General features: G+C 36.6%; 1 protein-coding gene across 1 annotated transcript; it reads left to right on the top strand.

Annotated features, from left to right (window-relative positions):
* Positions 1-11,808: 11,808 nt before the first annotated feature.
* LOC107786786 (RING-H2 finger protein ATL78-like) lies at positions 11,809-12,845 on the top strand. Its single transcript, XM_016608292.2, has one exon. It carries the CDS (start codon positions 11,918-11,920, stop codon positions 12,623-12,625), a length of 708 nt encoding a protein of 235 aa, XP_016463778.1. The 5' UTR covers positions 11,809-11,917; the 3' UTR covers positions 12,626-12,845.
* The last annotated feature ends 3,186 nt before the right edge of the window (positions 12,846-16,031 follow it).

The raw sequence follows: 16,031 nt of genomic DNA, 5'->3' as shown, positions 1-16,031 counted from the left end.
GGGTGACACTGAAAATATAGTTTTAATTTCCTAGAAGCGCTTATTAAGGCAAGCGCTAATTTTTCTAAGTATGGGTACCGGGTCTCGACCTCGCCTAGAGTTCGACTAATATAATAAACTGGAAATTACGTACCTTGCTCTTCTCGAACTAGGACCCAACTTACCGCGATTTTCGAGACTGCTAAGTACAAGTATAGTTGCTCGTCCGCTTTCGAAGTATGAAGCAGTGGCGGGCTCAAGAGGTACCGCTTTAGTTCTTCCAATACTTGTTGGCATTCCGGGGTCCATGCAATATTGTTGTTCTTTTTGAGCAGTGAGAAGAACCTGTGACTTCTATCTGAGACCTCAAGATGAATCGGCCTAGGGCGGCTATGCGCCCTATTAATATTTGTACGTCCTTAACATTATCCACGACTGTGATGTCTTCGATTGCCTTAATCTTATCAGGGTTGATTTCGATACCCCGATTTGATACCATAAAGCCGAGGAACTTGCCCGAGCCGACCCTGAATGCATATTTCTCCGGGTTGAGTTTAATGTTCTATTTCCTTAGTATATCGAAGGTCTCCTGCAAATGTGTCAAATGGTCCTCTGCTCGCAGGGACGTAACTAGCATATCGTCAATATAAACTTCCATTGACTTACCTATTTGTTCTTCAAACATTCGATTTACTAAGCGTTGATAAGTGGCACCAGCATTTTTTAGTCCAAACGACATTACATTATAACAATAGGTGTCGTACTTAGTGATGAACGAAGTCTTTTCCTGATCCTCCGGGTTTATTTGTATTTGATTGTACCCGGAGTAGGCATCGAGAAAACTAAGGATCTCGTGGCCAGCCGTGGCATCGATCATGCGATCGATATTCGACAGAGGAAAAGAGTCTTTAGGACATGCTTTGTTTAAATCTTTATAGTCTACGTACATTCTAAGTTTATTTCCTTTTTTAGGGAGTACGACTATGTTTGCTAACCATTTGGGATATTTTACCTCCCGAATGGATCCTATTTTGAGAAGTTTGGTTACCTCGTCCTTGATGAATGCATGTTTAACCTCGGACTGGGGTCTTCTCTTTTGTTTTACCAGGCAAAACTTCGGGTCCAAGCTCAGTTGATGTGTAGTGATTTGCAGCGATATCCCTTTCGATCGGGTAGATGCTCGATCAGTATGACTTGCTCCAGCTCCTTGACCGTGGATTTGGTGGCGTCGGAAACCTCGGGGATTATGAAGGATCGAGGGATCCAATAGTCATCGTCCTCGTCCGTTCCCTGCTTCTCCGATTGGGTCGAGGCAAGTAGTTGTGGTTGTTATTTAGCTTTTTTTTTCCTTTGGACTCCGATCCTTTTGTTGACGAAAGCGCCGATACTGGTATCACTTCGTCGACCGCGAACATCTCTTTGGCAGCATGTTGTTCCCTATTCACCATTTTTACTCCATTCGGTGTTGGGAACTTTATCATTTGGTGAAGGGTTGAGGGGACAACCCTCAAATTGTGAATCCAGGGTCTTTCGAGCAGTGCGTTGTATCTTATATCGCCTTTGATCACATGGAACTTTTTTTATTGAATAATTTCGGTAACATTTACTGGTAGGATGATTTCACCTTTAGTTGTTTCGCTTGCCATGTTAAAGCCATTGAGAATCTGAGCTGCGGGTACGATCTGATCTTGTAGGCCGAGCTGCTCCATGACCCTCGATCGAATAATATTGGCCGAACTTCCTGGAACAATTAAAACACGTTTAACCTGCTCGACCGGGGTTCTCTGTCGATATCCCTTTGAGTTCTGCCGACGGGCCTCTTTGGATAAACGGAATCAGAAGGGGTCCCCAATTGATCATCCTCGACCCTGATCTTCGATTGGTACCGATTATGTACATCAGCCCAGATTACCGCTGGATATTCAATTAAATTCTACTTTAGTTGTCGTATTGCCACCGAACTTCGTTCGTTCAAACCTTGAGTAAAAGCTTGAATAACCTAATCGTCTGTGACCGGTGGTAGTTCCATGCATTCCATCTAAAACCGAGATACGAATTCTCTCAACATTTCGTTGTCTTTTTGTTTCACCTTGAAGAGGTTCGATTTTCTAGTCGCAACCTTTATTGCTCCGGCATGTGCCTTTACGAAGGAGTCTGCAAGCATGGCGAAGGAATCGATGGAATTAGGTGGCAAATTGTGGTACCATATCATTTTTCTTTTCGACAAGGTTTCTCAAAATTTCTTGAGTAGAACAGATTCAATCTCATCGTCTTTTAAGTCATTTCCCTTTATTGCACATGTATAAGAAGTGACATGTTCATTAGGGTCGGTGGTCCCATTGTACTTAGGAATTTCTGGCATTCGAAACTTCTTCGGAATGGGTTTCAGTGTCACACATAGAGGGAAAGGCTTATGTACAAATTTCTTTGAATCCATACCCTTTAGAATCAGCGGTGCCCCCGGTATTTGGTCAACCCGGGAGATGTATGTCTCTACTTTCTTGTCATTTGTCTCGATTTTCTTTTTTCCCGATTCAATCCGTTTAGTGAGCTCCTCGAACATTTTCATAATGGCGGGGTCAATCCCCGATTCATTGGCATTCGACCTTTCCGGCACAAGCTCGGTCCTTTGAACGACTTCTGGTTCGATCCTACTCGGTGTTCAGTGTTGATTTTGTAGTTGTGCTATAGCAGCCTGTTGAGCCTGTAACATTTCAAATATCAATTGGAGGCTAACTCCACCATCTTCTCCCCCCTGCGTACCTCGACCACCTGATCGAACTTCCCTGCGTATACTACTTTCGGGCTCAACGCCCAAAATTGTATTTAGGGTGACATGTAAACTGACATCAACGGGATTTGCAATTGGTGCTCCCTCGAGGTCAGCCTGAGGTACCTCGAATTCAAAGGGTATTTTTGGCCGAACTTCCTGGATCAATTAAAACACGTTTAACCTGAATTTTATTCATAAGGATAAAGATTACCAAAGCATCATTGTGGGGTTGTGAGATCCCTTCTGCTTCCTTATCATTGAATGATAAAGCGCCTTCTGGCACATAGTCTTGAGTTCGTTTTTCTCTAGTGATTGATACTTTAATGCGTTTGAACACTGGCCCTTGTAGAATATCGACCCCTCCAACGATCATATTAATCACGTATTGTGGTTCTTCCTGCTCGTTTTTCTTGTTTCTGTCTCTGTCTCTGAAATGGTTTTTAGCTCGGTCACTCAAGAATTCTCGAAGGTGACCATCGTTAAATAGACGGGCCACCTCCTCCCTTAGTTGTCTGTGATCTTCGATTTTATGACCATGTGTACCATGGTATTTGCATGTTTGATTGGGGTTCCTTTAGGATGGATCGGTTTGTAGGGGTCTGGGCCATCTAGTATCTTTGATTCTCCCAATGGCTAACACAATACCTGATGCGTTGATGCTGAAGTTGTATTCTGACAATCATGGTGCTTCTGTGGGATTGGCATGTTTATCGAAGCCACTTTTTCTCATGAGCCCTCGAGAGCTCTTTCTTCGATCGTTCTTTCGATAATTTCGGATGGGATTGCATCCTGGGCTGCTGTTTCTATGATCCGCGTTGTATGGTAGATATCGATCTCTGCTCGACCGGGGTTCTCTGTCGATATCCCTTTGAGTCCTGCCGACGGGCCTTTTTGGATAAGCGGAATCGGAAGGGGTCCCCAATTGATCATCCTCGACCCTGATCTTCGACTGGTACCGATTATGTACATCGGCCCAGGTTACCGCTGGATATTCAATTAAATTCTACTTTAGTTGTCGTGATGCCACCGAACTTCGTTCGTTCAAACCTTGAGTAAAGGCTTGAATAACCCAATCGTCTGTGACCGGTGGTAGTTCCATGCATTCCATCTAAAACCGAGATACGAATTCCCTCAACATTTCTTTGTCTTTTTGTTTCACCTTGAAGAGGTTCGATTTTTTAGTCGCAACCTTTATTGCTCCGGCATGTGCCTTTACGAAGGAGTCTGCAAGCATGGCGAAGAAAACAATGGAATTAGGCGGCAAATTGTGGTACCATATCATTGCTACTTTCGACAAGGTTTCTCCAAATTTCTTCAGTAGAACATATTCAATCTCATCGTCTTTTAAGTCATTTCCCTTAATTGCGCATGTATAAGAAGTGACATGTTCATTAGGGTCGGTGGTCCTATTGTACTTAGGAATTTATGGCATTCGGAACTTCTTCGGAATGGGTTTCGGTGTCTCACTTAGAGGGAAAGGCTTCTGTACAAATTTCTTTGAATCCATACCCTTTAGAATCGGCGGTGCCCCCAGTATTTGGTCAACTCGGGAGATGTATGTCTCTACTTTCTTGTTATTTGCCTCGATTTTCTTTTTTCCCGATTCAATCCGTTTAGTGAGCTCCTCGAACATTTTCATAATGGCGGGGTCAGTCCTCGATTCGTTGGCATTCGACCTTTCCGGCACAAGCTCGGTCCTTTGAACGACTTCTGGTTCGATCCTACTCGGTGTTCGGTGTTGATTTTGTAGTTGTGCTATAGCGGCATGTTGAGCCTGTAATATTTCGAATATCAATTGGAGGCTAACTCCACCATCTTCTCCGCCCTACGTACCTCGACCACCTGATCGAATTTCCCTGCGTATACTACCTTCGGGCTCAACGCCCAAATTTGCATTTAGGGAGACATGTGAACTGACATCGACGAGATTTGCAATTGGTACTCCCTCGAGGTCGGCCTGAGGTACCTCGATTCCTGGGGCGGCTATGTTGTCGTTTTTCTCGTGAAATCCAAGGTTGTTGTCACCATGTGTAGGTGCTGCTTGTGAGTTTGACATGTTTGTCTTGAAAATAAAGATTCTTACGAGAACAAGTGTAAAGCAGTGTGTGTTATCGAAATTAGTATTAAGGAATCACTATTATCCTTATCCCCACGGTGGGCCCCAAACTGTTTACCCTTAAAATTGGATAACAATTAAACTTATAATGAGGTTCTAAGGATATATGATTTCACTTAATAGCAATAGACAAATATGAAGATTAATAACATAAATGAACTATAAAATAAAGCGAACCAGTATTGAAACGAAATTCAACCCTCGAGCTAGGGTGGTTGATACCGAAATAGTTAAAAATAAAGCAAGTTGATGAACAAGAGAGTATAAGCTAAAGAGAGAGAGTTATATTGATTTTTTTTTACGTGAGAACAATGTATCTTACAAATGGCTAATACTCCCCTTTTTATAGTAGAGGAGTTTTACTTATGGTATAACTCTAATTACAGAAGAAAATCCCATGATTAGCTAATTAACCGTTTCTGATTTGATTCGTTCCGAGATTTACGCCATGATCCTCGACCAGTCACCGAGGTTTACGCCGTGATCCTCGACCAGTCATGGATATCTCGCCTTTTTGTTATTGTGCTATCTTCGATCTTGCTCGATGACTGTCTTGTTTGGCTTCGATCGTTATTAGCCTCGATCTCGACAGGTACCTCGGTCCTAAATTTGGTACCTAGTCCTCGTGATTTAGTCTGCTCCGTTACGAGGCCGTCCTTCGATGCAAACTCCCGGTTTCGGTCAAATAGTAAAATCGGGTGGGCCCGATTTTAACCGTATACAAGGCCTATTATAGCTTATCAACTATACTTGTTTCCTAGTATTATTTAATACTCCTAATTCTTACTCTTCGCCATAAGTTCTGATTTATTGTTGCTCTTAAAAGCTTATTGTAATATTTCTCGAGACAGTAAAAGTGACCTGATTGGTAAAAAATTCTTACCTGATATTACTTAAACTCTTGCAGAAATTATTGAAGAACCTTGAATTAGAATAGGTGACTTCATAGCAACTATTCTGATATAACTATAAATTTTCAATATGGATGGACTGAGAAAAATCCATGTCAGTTCTACTCCTTTCAATTCTTATGTTTACCACTATTCTGTCTTTTCAAACGTACAGCACTTAACAAGGATTTTATCAAGTATCTCACAAAGATTATCTTGCTTTAATTACAAGCCACAAGCATAACTAAACTTATTAATCTTGATTTTAAAATTGATTTAGTGTCTTGTGGTCATACAACTTACACAAAAGTGGGTCTGCTGGTCAATCAAAATTTGTAGGAAAATGATTTTCCTAGAACAACATTGTCTTCGACTCTACAACAATTAATGGGATTAGCTAGAGATTAATTAGGAAGTGTAAGCAAATAATTAGAAAATGAAAAGTAGCAATTGAAGTCTAAATTAAAGAGGGAAGAATATAAAATTTGGATCACTAGATTTTACTATATACCTGTTGGACGATATAGATGTGAAAACTTGGGTATCTAAATCACTTTTTTTTTTTGTAGTGAACCAAAATCTTAAGGCTATTGATGCAGTATTGCAGGATATTATAAAAATCCCTCAGAAACCGTTAGCCAACTAATGAGGACAAACATATAGGAGTATCATTATTCTCTAACATACTCTCACACATGTAACTTTGATTGTAGGCTTTACACGTGGATTTGGTTTTTCCTTTGCCTTCTTGAATAGCGCGAAAAAGATTAGGCTCAACAGGCTAATCAGTGAGCTTGAGACACTGTTAATGACTCAATGGCCTAAATATGTATATAGAGAGAAAGAAGCTAGCCTAGAGCAGCTGCATGATCTGAATTGAAAGATATATTATGAAGAGATATTTATACTACCTCCGTTTCAGTTTATGTGAATCTATTTTCTTTTTGGTCCGTTCCAAAAAGAATGATCCCTTTCTAAATTTAGAAATAATTTTGCTTAAACTTACAATTCTATCCTTAATGAGAAGCTTTTTTAACCACACAAATACTCTGACCACTTTTTGAATTGTTTAGGATCATAAATTTCAAAAGTTTTTATTTTTTCTTAAATTATATGCCCAGTCAAACAGGTTCACATAAATTGGAACGGAGGGAGTAGTTGCAATTAAATGGAGTCCAGAATCCATTTGTGGTTCTTTTTGACAAAAAGAACGAAAATGCGTGTAAAAAAAATAGTTACCTAACTATGTATAACGCTCTTTAAAAACATCGATATACATATAACGCCTTTAGAAACATCGCTATATATGTATAACGCAACATAAAGAGCGCTATACCTGTTTTGTGGGCCCACCAATAAGTCTCCTGCGTTTAACTGACATAATAATAATTCAAATGGGTATAGCGCCCTTTAAAAGAGCGTTATACCTAAAACAAATTCAGCCCCCGAGCTAGGCATTACCTTATTTAAAGGCATTAGGATTTTACAAAAATCTATTCAAAAATATTCCTAACTTCCGTTTAAATTTTTCTTCTTGTTAAATTCTCAAGAGCTGTCAAACTCATGCGACCGGCCCCTGAGTGTGCAGTCTCATCCTGTGGCATGAAACTAGTGAGCTGCTGCAACATGTCCAAATACTGCCCACGCGTCATCTCTCTAATGGCCTGAGGCAGTGCAACAGGCAGTCCATCAACAGGCATCTCATATAAAATCTCCACGTCCTGCAACGTGATGGTGGTCTCGCCAATGGGCAGGTGGAATGTGTGCGTCTCCGGTCGCCACCGCTCAATCAGAGCCGTGACCAAAGACCAGTCAAGCTGCCACCGCCCGATCTCCAAAATCCTGTAGAAGCCCGTATCCCGCAGGCGCTGGACTACACGGGGATGGAGATCTCTGTCCTTCATAAAATCTCACATGTCGTCCACTCTCCTGGCGCGGAAAGTCTGGGCTAGTAACTATCCCTTCCATACGTAGACGGGCCTATGATCGCCCTGTAATACTAATAGCTCATCGGAGAAAGGTCCGGGATGCATAGGCGGCACGTCCATGTCGTCTACAGTAAATTAAACAACATTAATTGTATGTTTGATCTGTAAATTATATAATTAATTTTTAAAGTTATACAATATTTAATTAGACAGAGTATATATCTATGGGTTCGAGGCTCGATATTTGAGGCCCAGTAGCACCAAGCTATCCTGAATTATTGTATGTGTCAATTTTATTATTTTCATAATTTTGTATGTTTGTTCTGTAAATTAAATAATTATTTTTTATAATTCTACAATATTTAATTGGACAGAGTATATATCTATGGGTTTCAGGCTCGATATTTGAGGTCCGGTAGCACCAAGCTATCCTGGATTCTTGTATGTGTCAATTTTAATATTTTACATGTTAGTTTCATAATTTTATATGTTTGTTTTGTAAATTAAATAATTAATTTTTGTAAATTAGACAGAGTTTGTGTTTGATCTATCAATAAAAGAGATACTTAAACTACAGGGATACTACGCTAAAAGGCTCTACATTTTACTACGCTAAAATGGCACTATATTACTAGTCTTTAAGCAAATAAATAATCTAAACTAGATAAAAATAACAATAAATTTAATCACAAAAAATTCACAAAAATACATATAAAACAGTAAAAGAAATTTATTAACAAATAATAATAATTTTTCAATTTTTACATATTTTTTTAGAACATTAATATCTTAGTCCGGATAAAAATAACATACTAGTTTAATCTTAAAAAATACAAAATAACATGAAATCACATTGGTGGGCCCACAAAACAGGTATAACGCTCTTTATAACTGCGCTATACATATATAGCGTTGTTTCTAAAGGCGTTATATGTATAACGCTCTTTTAAAGAGCGCTATACTTTAACGTCCAAAACGTCCGTTAAAGTATAGCGCTCTTTAAAAGAGCGTTATACATAGTTAGGTAACTCTTATTTTTTACATGCATTTCCGTTCTTTTTGTCAAAAAGAACCACAAATGGGTTCTGGATTCCAATTAAATGGGCTCACTAAAGTTTAGGTCTAATATCATGCGAAAAAATATAATTATTTAATCCAAAATAAAATTAAGACTGTGCGAATGGGCCGAGAGTATTATAAACCCTTTGAAAATCATTACGCAATGAACGAGGAACAAGTGTAATTAATATTATCTACCAACAGATTATGGCAATGCTTTTCTGGTAATTTATATAGGTGAAGTAATACTCTTGCAACAAAGTGATTTTTCTTAAATCTTTATATAACGACGTCATATTAACAAAACATATTATAATAATAAAATACAATTCGAGTATATTACTATAAGTCTATTCAGAGTATTCACTTTTTGAAATTTATTTATAATAACTTCATTAGAAATAATATTAATTTCTTTTATAAGGCACTAAATAACCATTCAAAAGATCAACAACCATTTGATTCAGTAAATTAGTACTATTACTCAACTTTATCGTCGAGAAAGAAAAAAGTAGTAAGGTGACTTATAATGGAAACACAAGCAGCATGCCCAAATTTCAGAAATTGCAAATTGTAGAGAATGAGTAGTTTTTTTAGAATAGGGTTTTAAGTTAGCTAAAATATATTTTAGCGGAACTTTTTGTCCATTGGATGGCGCTCAAAATTTTATAACGTTCAAGCTGCTAGAGATTCGAACTCACGACCTCTATAAAAATTGTGAGGCACACAACCAGGCAAGCTGAAAAACAAGTTGCCTCAAGTGTTGTACTTTTACGCCCTTTGAATCTTATCTTGTACTCTCTTCGTTTCGATTTATGTAAACATATTTTCTTTTTAATTCGTGCAAAAAAGGATGATCATTTTTTCTAATTAAAAACAATTTACTTTTATACAATGATTTATAGCCACACATAATATATGTGCATGTTACACCACAAATTTAAAAGTCTTCTCTTTTTTCTTAAATTTCGTATTCAATCAAATATGTTCACATAAATCGAAACTGATGAAGTATTTACATATTAATTAGAAATATATATTTATTAAAAATTTACGACTAAGCGGCCAAGGTGCATCCGCCCTGGCCACAACTCATTTCTCTTTGTAATAAAGTGTAAAGTTGCTTCTTCTTCCGCGTAATATTCTTTTAATTAAATCTTAATTTCTATTATTTCACTTTTTATTTACATATGACATCTGAACTTTTCAGAACCGTGGAGTTGCTTACCTTACAGAAAATTTAAAGTGGAAAAAGCAAATAAGCACACTGGAGAAAAGGTCACATAGTAATTGGATGATACGTTTTAGAACTGTAGGTGGTATTGGAAACAATTAATTGTTGGTATTTCCCCCATTAATAATTACATATCATTTCTACCTAAAGCCAACGTTGTTGCTTATTACTAGCCACTCGATTATTCTATCTTAATCCAGAAATCAACTCAAAACTAGAAATTAAAGGTACTCTCAACTAAATGGGAACCAGCTAAACACTAAGATTTTGTTGTACTAGGAATCTATATGATTACTTACAAAATTTGACAAGTAGTGGCAGTACAGTAGGAGAAATAAAAAAGATACAATAGGAAAATATAATTTATATTGTTGTTTCAAGTTTTCTTTAACATGCTGTCATTACTTCTCATTAATTAATAATTACAATCAGCTTAATTACATATGATGTTGACAAGACAACCATAGTTTCCTCGATCTGTCTGTCTTCAACAAAACCAAAGCTCATGATAGTATATACAAAGAAATTGATTTGTCCTTTAAATTGTTACTTTACGGCTAAAGATCATATTAAAGATAGACATGAAAGGTATATATCAATCAAAATGAAAGTAGAAAGAAGCAAACATTTGATCCAACAAGAGAGTAATCTCTCCAAAATTCCAAGCAAATGGGGAATAGTTAAATACTAAAAAGCTTAAGCAAAGATATGATTTAGTGCACGGAATCTACAGGATTACTTACAAAAAGAGCTAGTGGAAAAGCTAAAAAGGTAACAAATATTGAAGGGGAAGATATGGTTTCAAGTTTTTACTATCATGCAAACAGGAACTATTTTCCACTTGGTTTTATTTCATTTGATAAGGTTATAATCCCAAGACTTCGTAATGCGTTGGACATCCATATATCTGTGGCCATAAATTTACTAAAAAATAATTTTTTTTAAATCCTAAATGGGATTGATATGATGATCAGGTAAAATCACGAACAACATGAACTATTTAATAGACTATGGAACTTAAGTGCCTAACTGAAGATTTGGTCATGCACTAGGAATCTAAAATTGATATGAAAACACTCAGATAATTTATTTATTTTTAAAAAAGAGGAAAAGCTGAAGCACACGTATCAAAACGTAGCCAATATATGGATTACAAATTTATATTTACAAGACCCAAGTAGTACTTTTTCAACCATTTGGTACCACTTTTCCTATATTAATAATCAGTACAATCTCAATCAATATGAAATTATGACAGGCACAATCAATATTAACTGCTACGTGCAACATATTAATCCCAAAAGATGATATTGTTCTTGATAAAAATAAATAATTATACCAAAAAAGGAGGCAAGCAAAGCTCCCAACCAGGTACCCAATAGCTCTTAACTTGATATATATAAACCATGGAATTGTTTATGCCCACCACAACTTTTGGACAAGTTCCATAACCAAACTAAAAGTTCTAACAAAAATGATTAAAATCTATAATAAAAATTTAGTTGTGTATATGTACAGCGGAGGTGTAAATAATAACAACTGAATACTACTAGTAATTTTTTAAGTTTTGATTGGAACGTTCATTGTTACTTTAATTTAATAACCTTGTAATTAAAACAATGTCTCTTTGAGCGGATATACTTCTAAAAAGTTACACGGGCTCGGCTCCACTTGTTTATAACAAACTCTTAAAAGCAGTAGTGCTTGTAAACATAGTTACTCCATTAATTAAAATTAAAACATGGCTTGATACTTTGAAATATTCCTTAAAGAAAATAAAATAATTTATCCTTTGATCACACTTTACACCTGTTCACCCTTTAAATTTACCCTTTATAAGGAACTCCTCCAAGGGAAACTTCAATTCATTCAACAACAACAAACGAAGAAACAATTCAAAGAAAAACACAAATACACACTTCCAACCAAAAGCTCTATATGGCAACCACTTCCACTCTATTCATTCAAGAATTCACTGAGAACTTCCACTACTCAAGAAGACTACTTCTAATACCAACTACAGTACCACAAAACTACCCGAAGGCCACCATGGCGCCGCCACCGGCGGCCGAAATCAGTCACGTCAACACATTTGATGCAAATGTTATTATGGTCTTGTCAGTACTTGTATGTACCTTGATTTGTTCACTTGCATTAAATTCTATCATAAAGTGTGCATTAAAATGCTCCAGCAGCTTGGTATTAGCGTCAGACTCATCCTCAAACTATAGAAATCCTTCAGCAGCAAAGCTAGCTAATACAGGAATCAAGAAAAAAGCCCTCAAGACATTCCCGGTTATAACCTACACTACTGAATTGAAACATCCAGGGCTTGACTCCGAGTGTTTAATTTGCTTATCAGAATTTGGAGTTGGAGAGAGAATTAAGGTTCTGCCAAAGTGCAATCATGGCTTCCACGTCAACTGTATCGATAAATGGCTGAATTCCCACTCTTCTTGCCCTACTTGTAGGAACTGCCTTATTGAAACCTGCCAAAAAATTATTAACGGCGGGAGTTCTACTACAGTTGAGTTAGCAAGTAATAGTACCTCATCAGCACCAGGAATTCAAGAAATCATAATAAGGATTGAATCTCTCCAACGTGAAGGTGTTACATCTAACAATCAAATTGAGGTAGAAAAATAGGAGTATTATTGATTGCGATGTATCACACACTCAGTTAGAATTAGCTTAGGATTTTACTTAATAGTTTAGTTGTTTTTTTTTTTCCTTTGTTGGAAGAGTTTTAGCGAGCTAGAGCTAGCATGAGGCCAACGACAGTGTAGTCCTCAAAAGATTCATTAGTCTTGCAAGTGTACAAAAAATTTAAATTTTATTCCCGTTTCTTTTGAAAGAATTTTCTTTATTTCGGCGTCATCATTAAAGGGATCAATTGAGAGACTTAAAAAAAAAAAAAATCAAACTAGGCTTTACATTCCCAATTTATATATCACTATTTCCTCGTAAGTCATTTTCCGAAAAAATAACATACTTTTATATTTGAAATCAATTAAACTTTAAACTTTTCATTTTACTGTATTCTTAATAAAAAGTTTAGCCACACAAATGCCGTAATATGTTTAAGTTCACAAGCTTTAAAAGATTTAGTCACACAAATGTTATGATATATTAAAATAAAAATTTTCTTTTTTTATTAAACTGCGAGTCAAAATAAGACACATGAATTAAAAGGTAGAGAGCAGTTGGTTAACGCAGACTTTCATGATGTATCCAAGAAGATTTTCTTCCTTTAATTAAAAACCACTAGAATACTTAAGGCTTAAACTTGATTTCCAAACAGATTTCGTATGTTATAATCATACCCCTTGCAACAAATCTACTCAATCCTACCTCGAAATAGAAAAAGATTTGAAATAATTTATAAGGACTAGTGATGTTGTCACGATCCGAAATTCTCAACTTCGGATCGTGATGGTGCCTAACATTTCACTTGTTAGGCAAGCCAACGTTAGAATAATATTAACTATTTTTAAACAATTTTTAAATTTATTAATAACAAAGGAACAAATGCGGAAGTAAGGTCTGAAATATAGTGAATAATCCATAAAAACAACGGTGTCTAAATACTATCCCAGAATTAGTATCACAAGTGCACGAGCTTCTAGAATAATACAAATAAAGGTCTGAATAAAATAAAGCTGTCTGGAAATAAACATACAGCTAAAGTAAAGTAGACGGGGACTTCAGAACTGCGGACGCTGTGCAGTTATACCTCAAGTCTCCTTTGAGTAGCTGAAATCCGAGCAAGTCTATGGTACGCCGCTGGGACCAACTCCGAAATCTGCACAAGAAGTGCAGAGTGTAGTATCAGTACAACCGACTCCATGTACTGGTAAGTGCTGAGCCTAACCTCGATATAGTAGTGACAAGGCTAAGGTGGTTCACTTACATTAACATGTACGCAATATTAGTAATAACAATAAATAATAGAAATAAATGAGGTAGCTTATTTATAATAATTGAAGCCAACTCAGCAGTCATAATCCATTATTATTTCAACCAATTTCCGTTATAGCGAACAAACCGCTTCCACAATATATTCATTTTCAATCCTCTCATATAATTATTTTTAATCAAGTATATATTGATTTTTAAATAAGTCTATTGCGGCGTGCAATCCGATCCCCCAATATAGACTTTTTAATAAGTCTGTTGCGTCGTGCAACCCGATCCTCCAATATGGACTTTTTATAAGTCTGTTGCGGCGTGCAACCCGATCCTCCAATATAGACTTTTCATAAGTGTGTTGCGGCTTGCAACCCGATCCTCCAATATGGACTTTTTATTTAGTCTGTTATGGCGTTCAACCCGATTCTCCAGTATAGACTTTTAATAAGTTTGTTGTGGCGTACAACCCAATCCTCCAATATGAACTTTTTGTATAGTCTGTTGTGGCGTGTAACCCGATCCTCTAATATATTCATTTACCTATCCTTAAAGAAGAAATTGCCCCAATAAATGCAACAATTAATATAAAATTTTAAGACAACAAGAATAGAATAATTATGATTTAATTATAAAATAAACAATGAGAAATAGTAATTTATTATGGAAATCAGGGAGATAATAGGCAGTATAATGTTTAATATGCTAAATGTCAAGTAGCAATTAATATACATAATTCAAATAAGATGTAGCAATTATTACAGAAATTCAAGAATTAATATTTGACAAAGAATAGGAGAGAAACAATTATTATAACAATTAATTCATGATTTGAAATAATTTATGAATTTTCAAGTAAATATGCAAACAATTAATTTGACGATGTATAGACACTCGTCACCTCGCCTATACGCCATTCACATGCATTTCATATAACAAATAGTTTAAGGGTTCTATTTAGGGCTGGGCATATATCGGGTAAAACCGATAACCCGAACCGTTAATTATTTATTGGGTTATTGGGTTAACGGTTCGGTAACGGTTTAGAATTTTTTTACTATTGGGTTATCGGTTCGGGCCTCGGTTTGGCAATTCTGTTATTGGGTTAACCGACAACCCAATAAGGATTAACAAAATTACTACTTTACCCTTAAGTATATACATATGCAGATATGCTAGGGCTTCATTCTTTCTTATTCTTTCTCAGCCTCAGCCGCATTCTTCAGAGTTCAGACTCTTCACTCTTCAATTGCTTCACAATTCACATTTCTCAGCCGCATTCTTCAGCTTCATCTTCATTCTTCGTGTAAGTTTTTAGTTGCTTTATCTTCATTGTCTACATGGAACTTCGTTGTCTAGAAAATCATAGAATCAGCTTTAAGAATGAAAAACTTCTGAGAATATTAATTGTAAAATCACAGAGAAAGTAGGTGTAGTATAAAATCAATATGTATTTTGTTCAGTTGCCTTAAGTCTAGATTTTTTTAATTTATTTTTTAAGATTTTGTCATGAAAATAGAACCTTACTGGTAGTGCATTCACCAATCAAAAGAAATTACTGGTACTGCAGTGTGCAGTCAGTAGTAACATATTTGATTAGAAACTCTAAATGTGTGGGCCGAGTCCTAGTCAAACCCGGAACGAATTAAGTCTTCAAAACTCGGATTGGGCTTGGCCTCAGACCTGGCATCGCCAGCCTAACGCCTGAAATTTGGCTGGCCTCGCCAGGCTAAAGCCTGGTTCAGCTTGGCCTTAGGCTGGCCTCGCCAGGCTAAAGCCTGGTCCAGCCTGGCCTCGCCAGGCTAAAGCCTGGTCCAGCCTGGCCTCGCTAGGTCTCTTCTTTTCACTGTTCTCGAGCACACTTTCAACGTTTAAGTATCCCTTTTTCTCTACTTTCATCTCCAATTCACCTACACATAAAATAGACTCCATTATGCATAAATAAAGTGTAATTTATCATTAAAGTATGTAAAATGCAAGACACATAATGTACGAAACTATGAAATTATAGCCACACATCAGATTACATTGGAATAACCATGCATTACATTGCTCTTTTCTTTTTAACTTGAATTTGAACTATTAGTACTATGTTTGGACTTGTTAATATTAAGGTGAAATTGGTACTACTTTGTATTGTTATTAA

This window comes from Nicotiana tabacum, chromosome 13 (assembly GCF_000715075.1).
Source record: "Nicotiana tabacum cultivar K326 chromosome 13, ASM71507v2, whole genome shotgun sequence".
Lineage (NCBI taxonomy): Eukaryota > Viridiplantae > Streptophyta > Magnoliopsida > Solanales > Solanaceae > Nicotiana > Nicotiana tabacum.
Note: the sequence above shows the minus strand (reverse complement) of the source record. Positions and strands in the feature narration are given on the sequence as shown.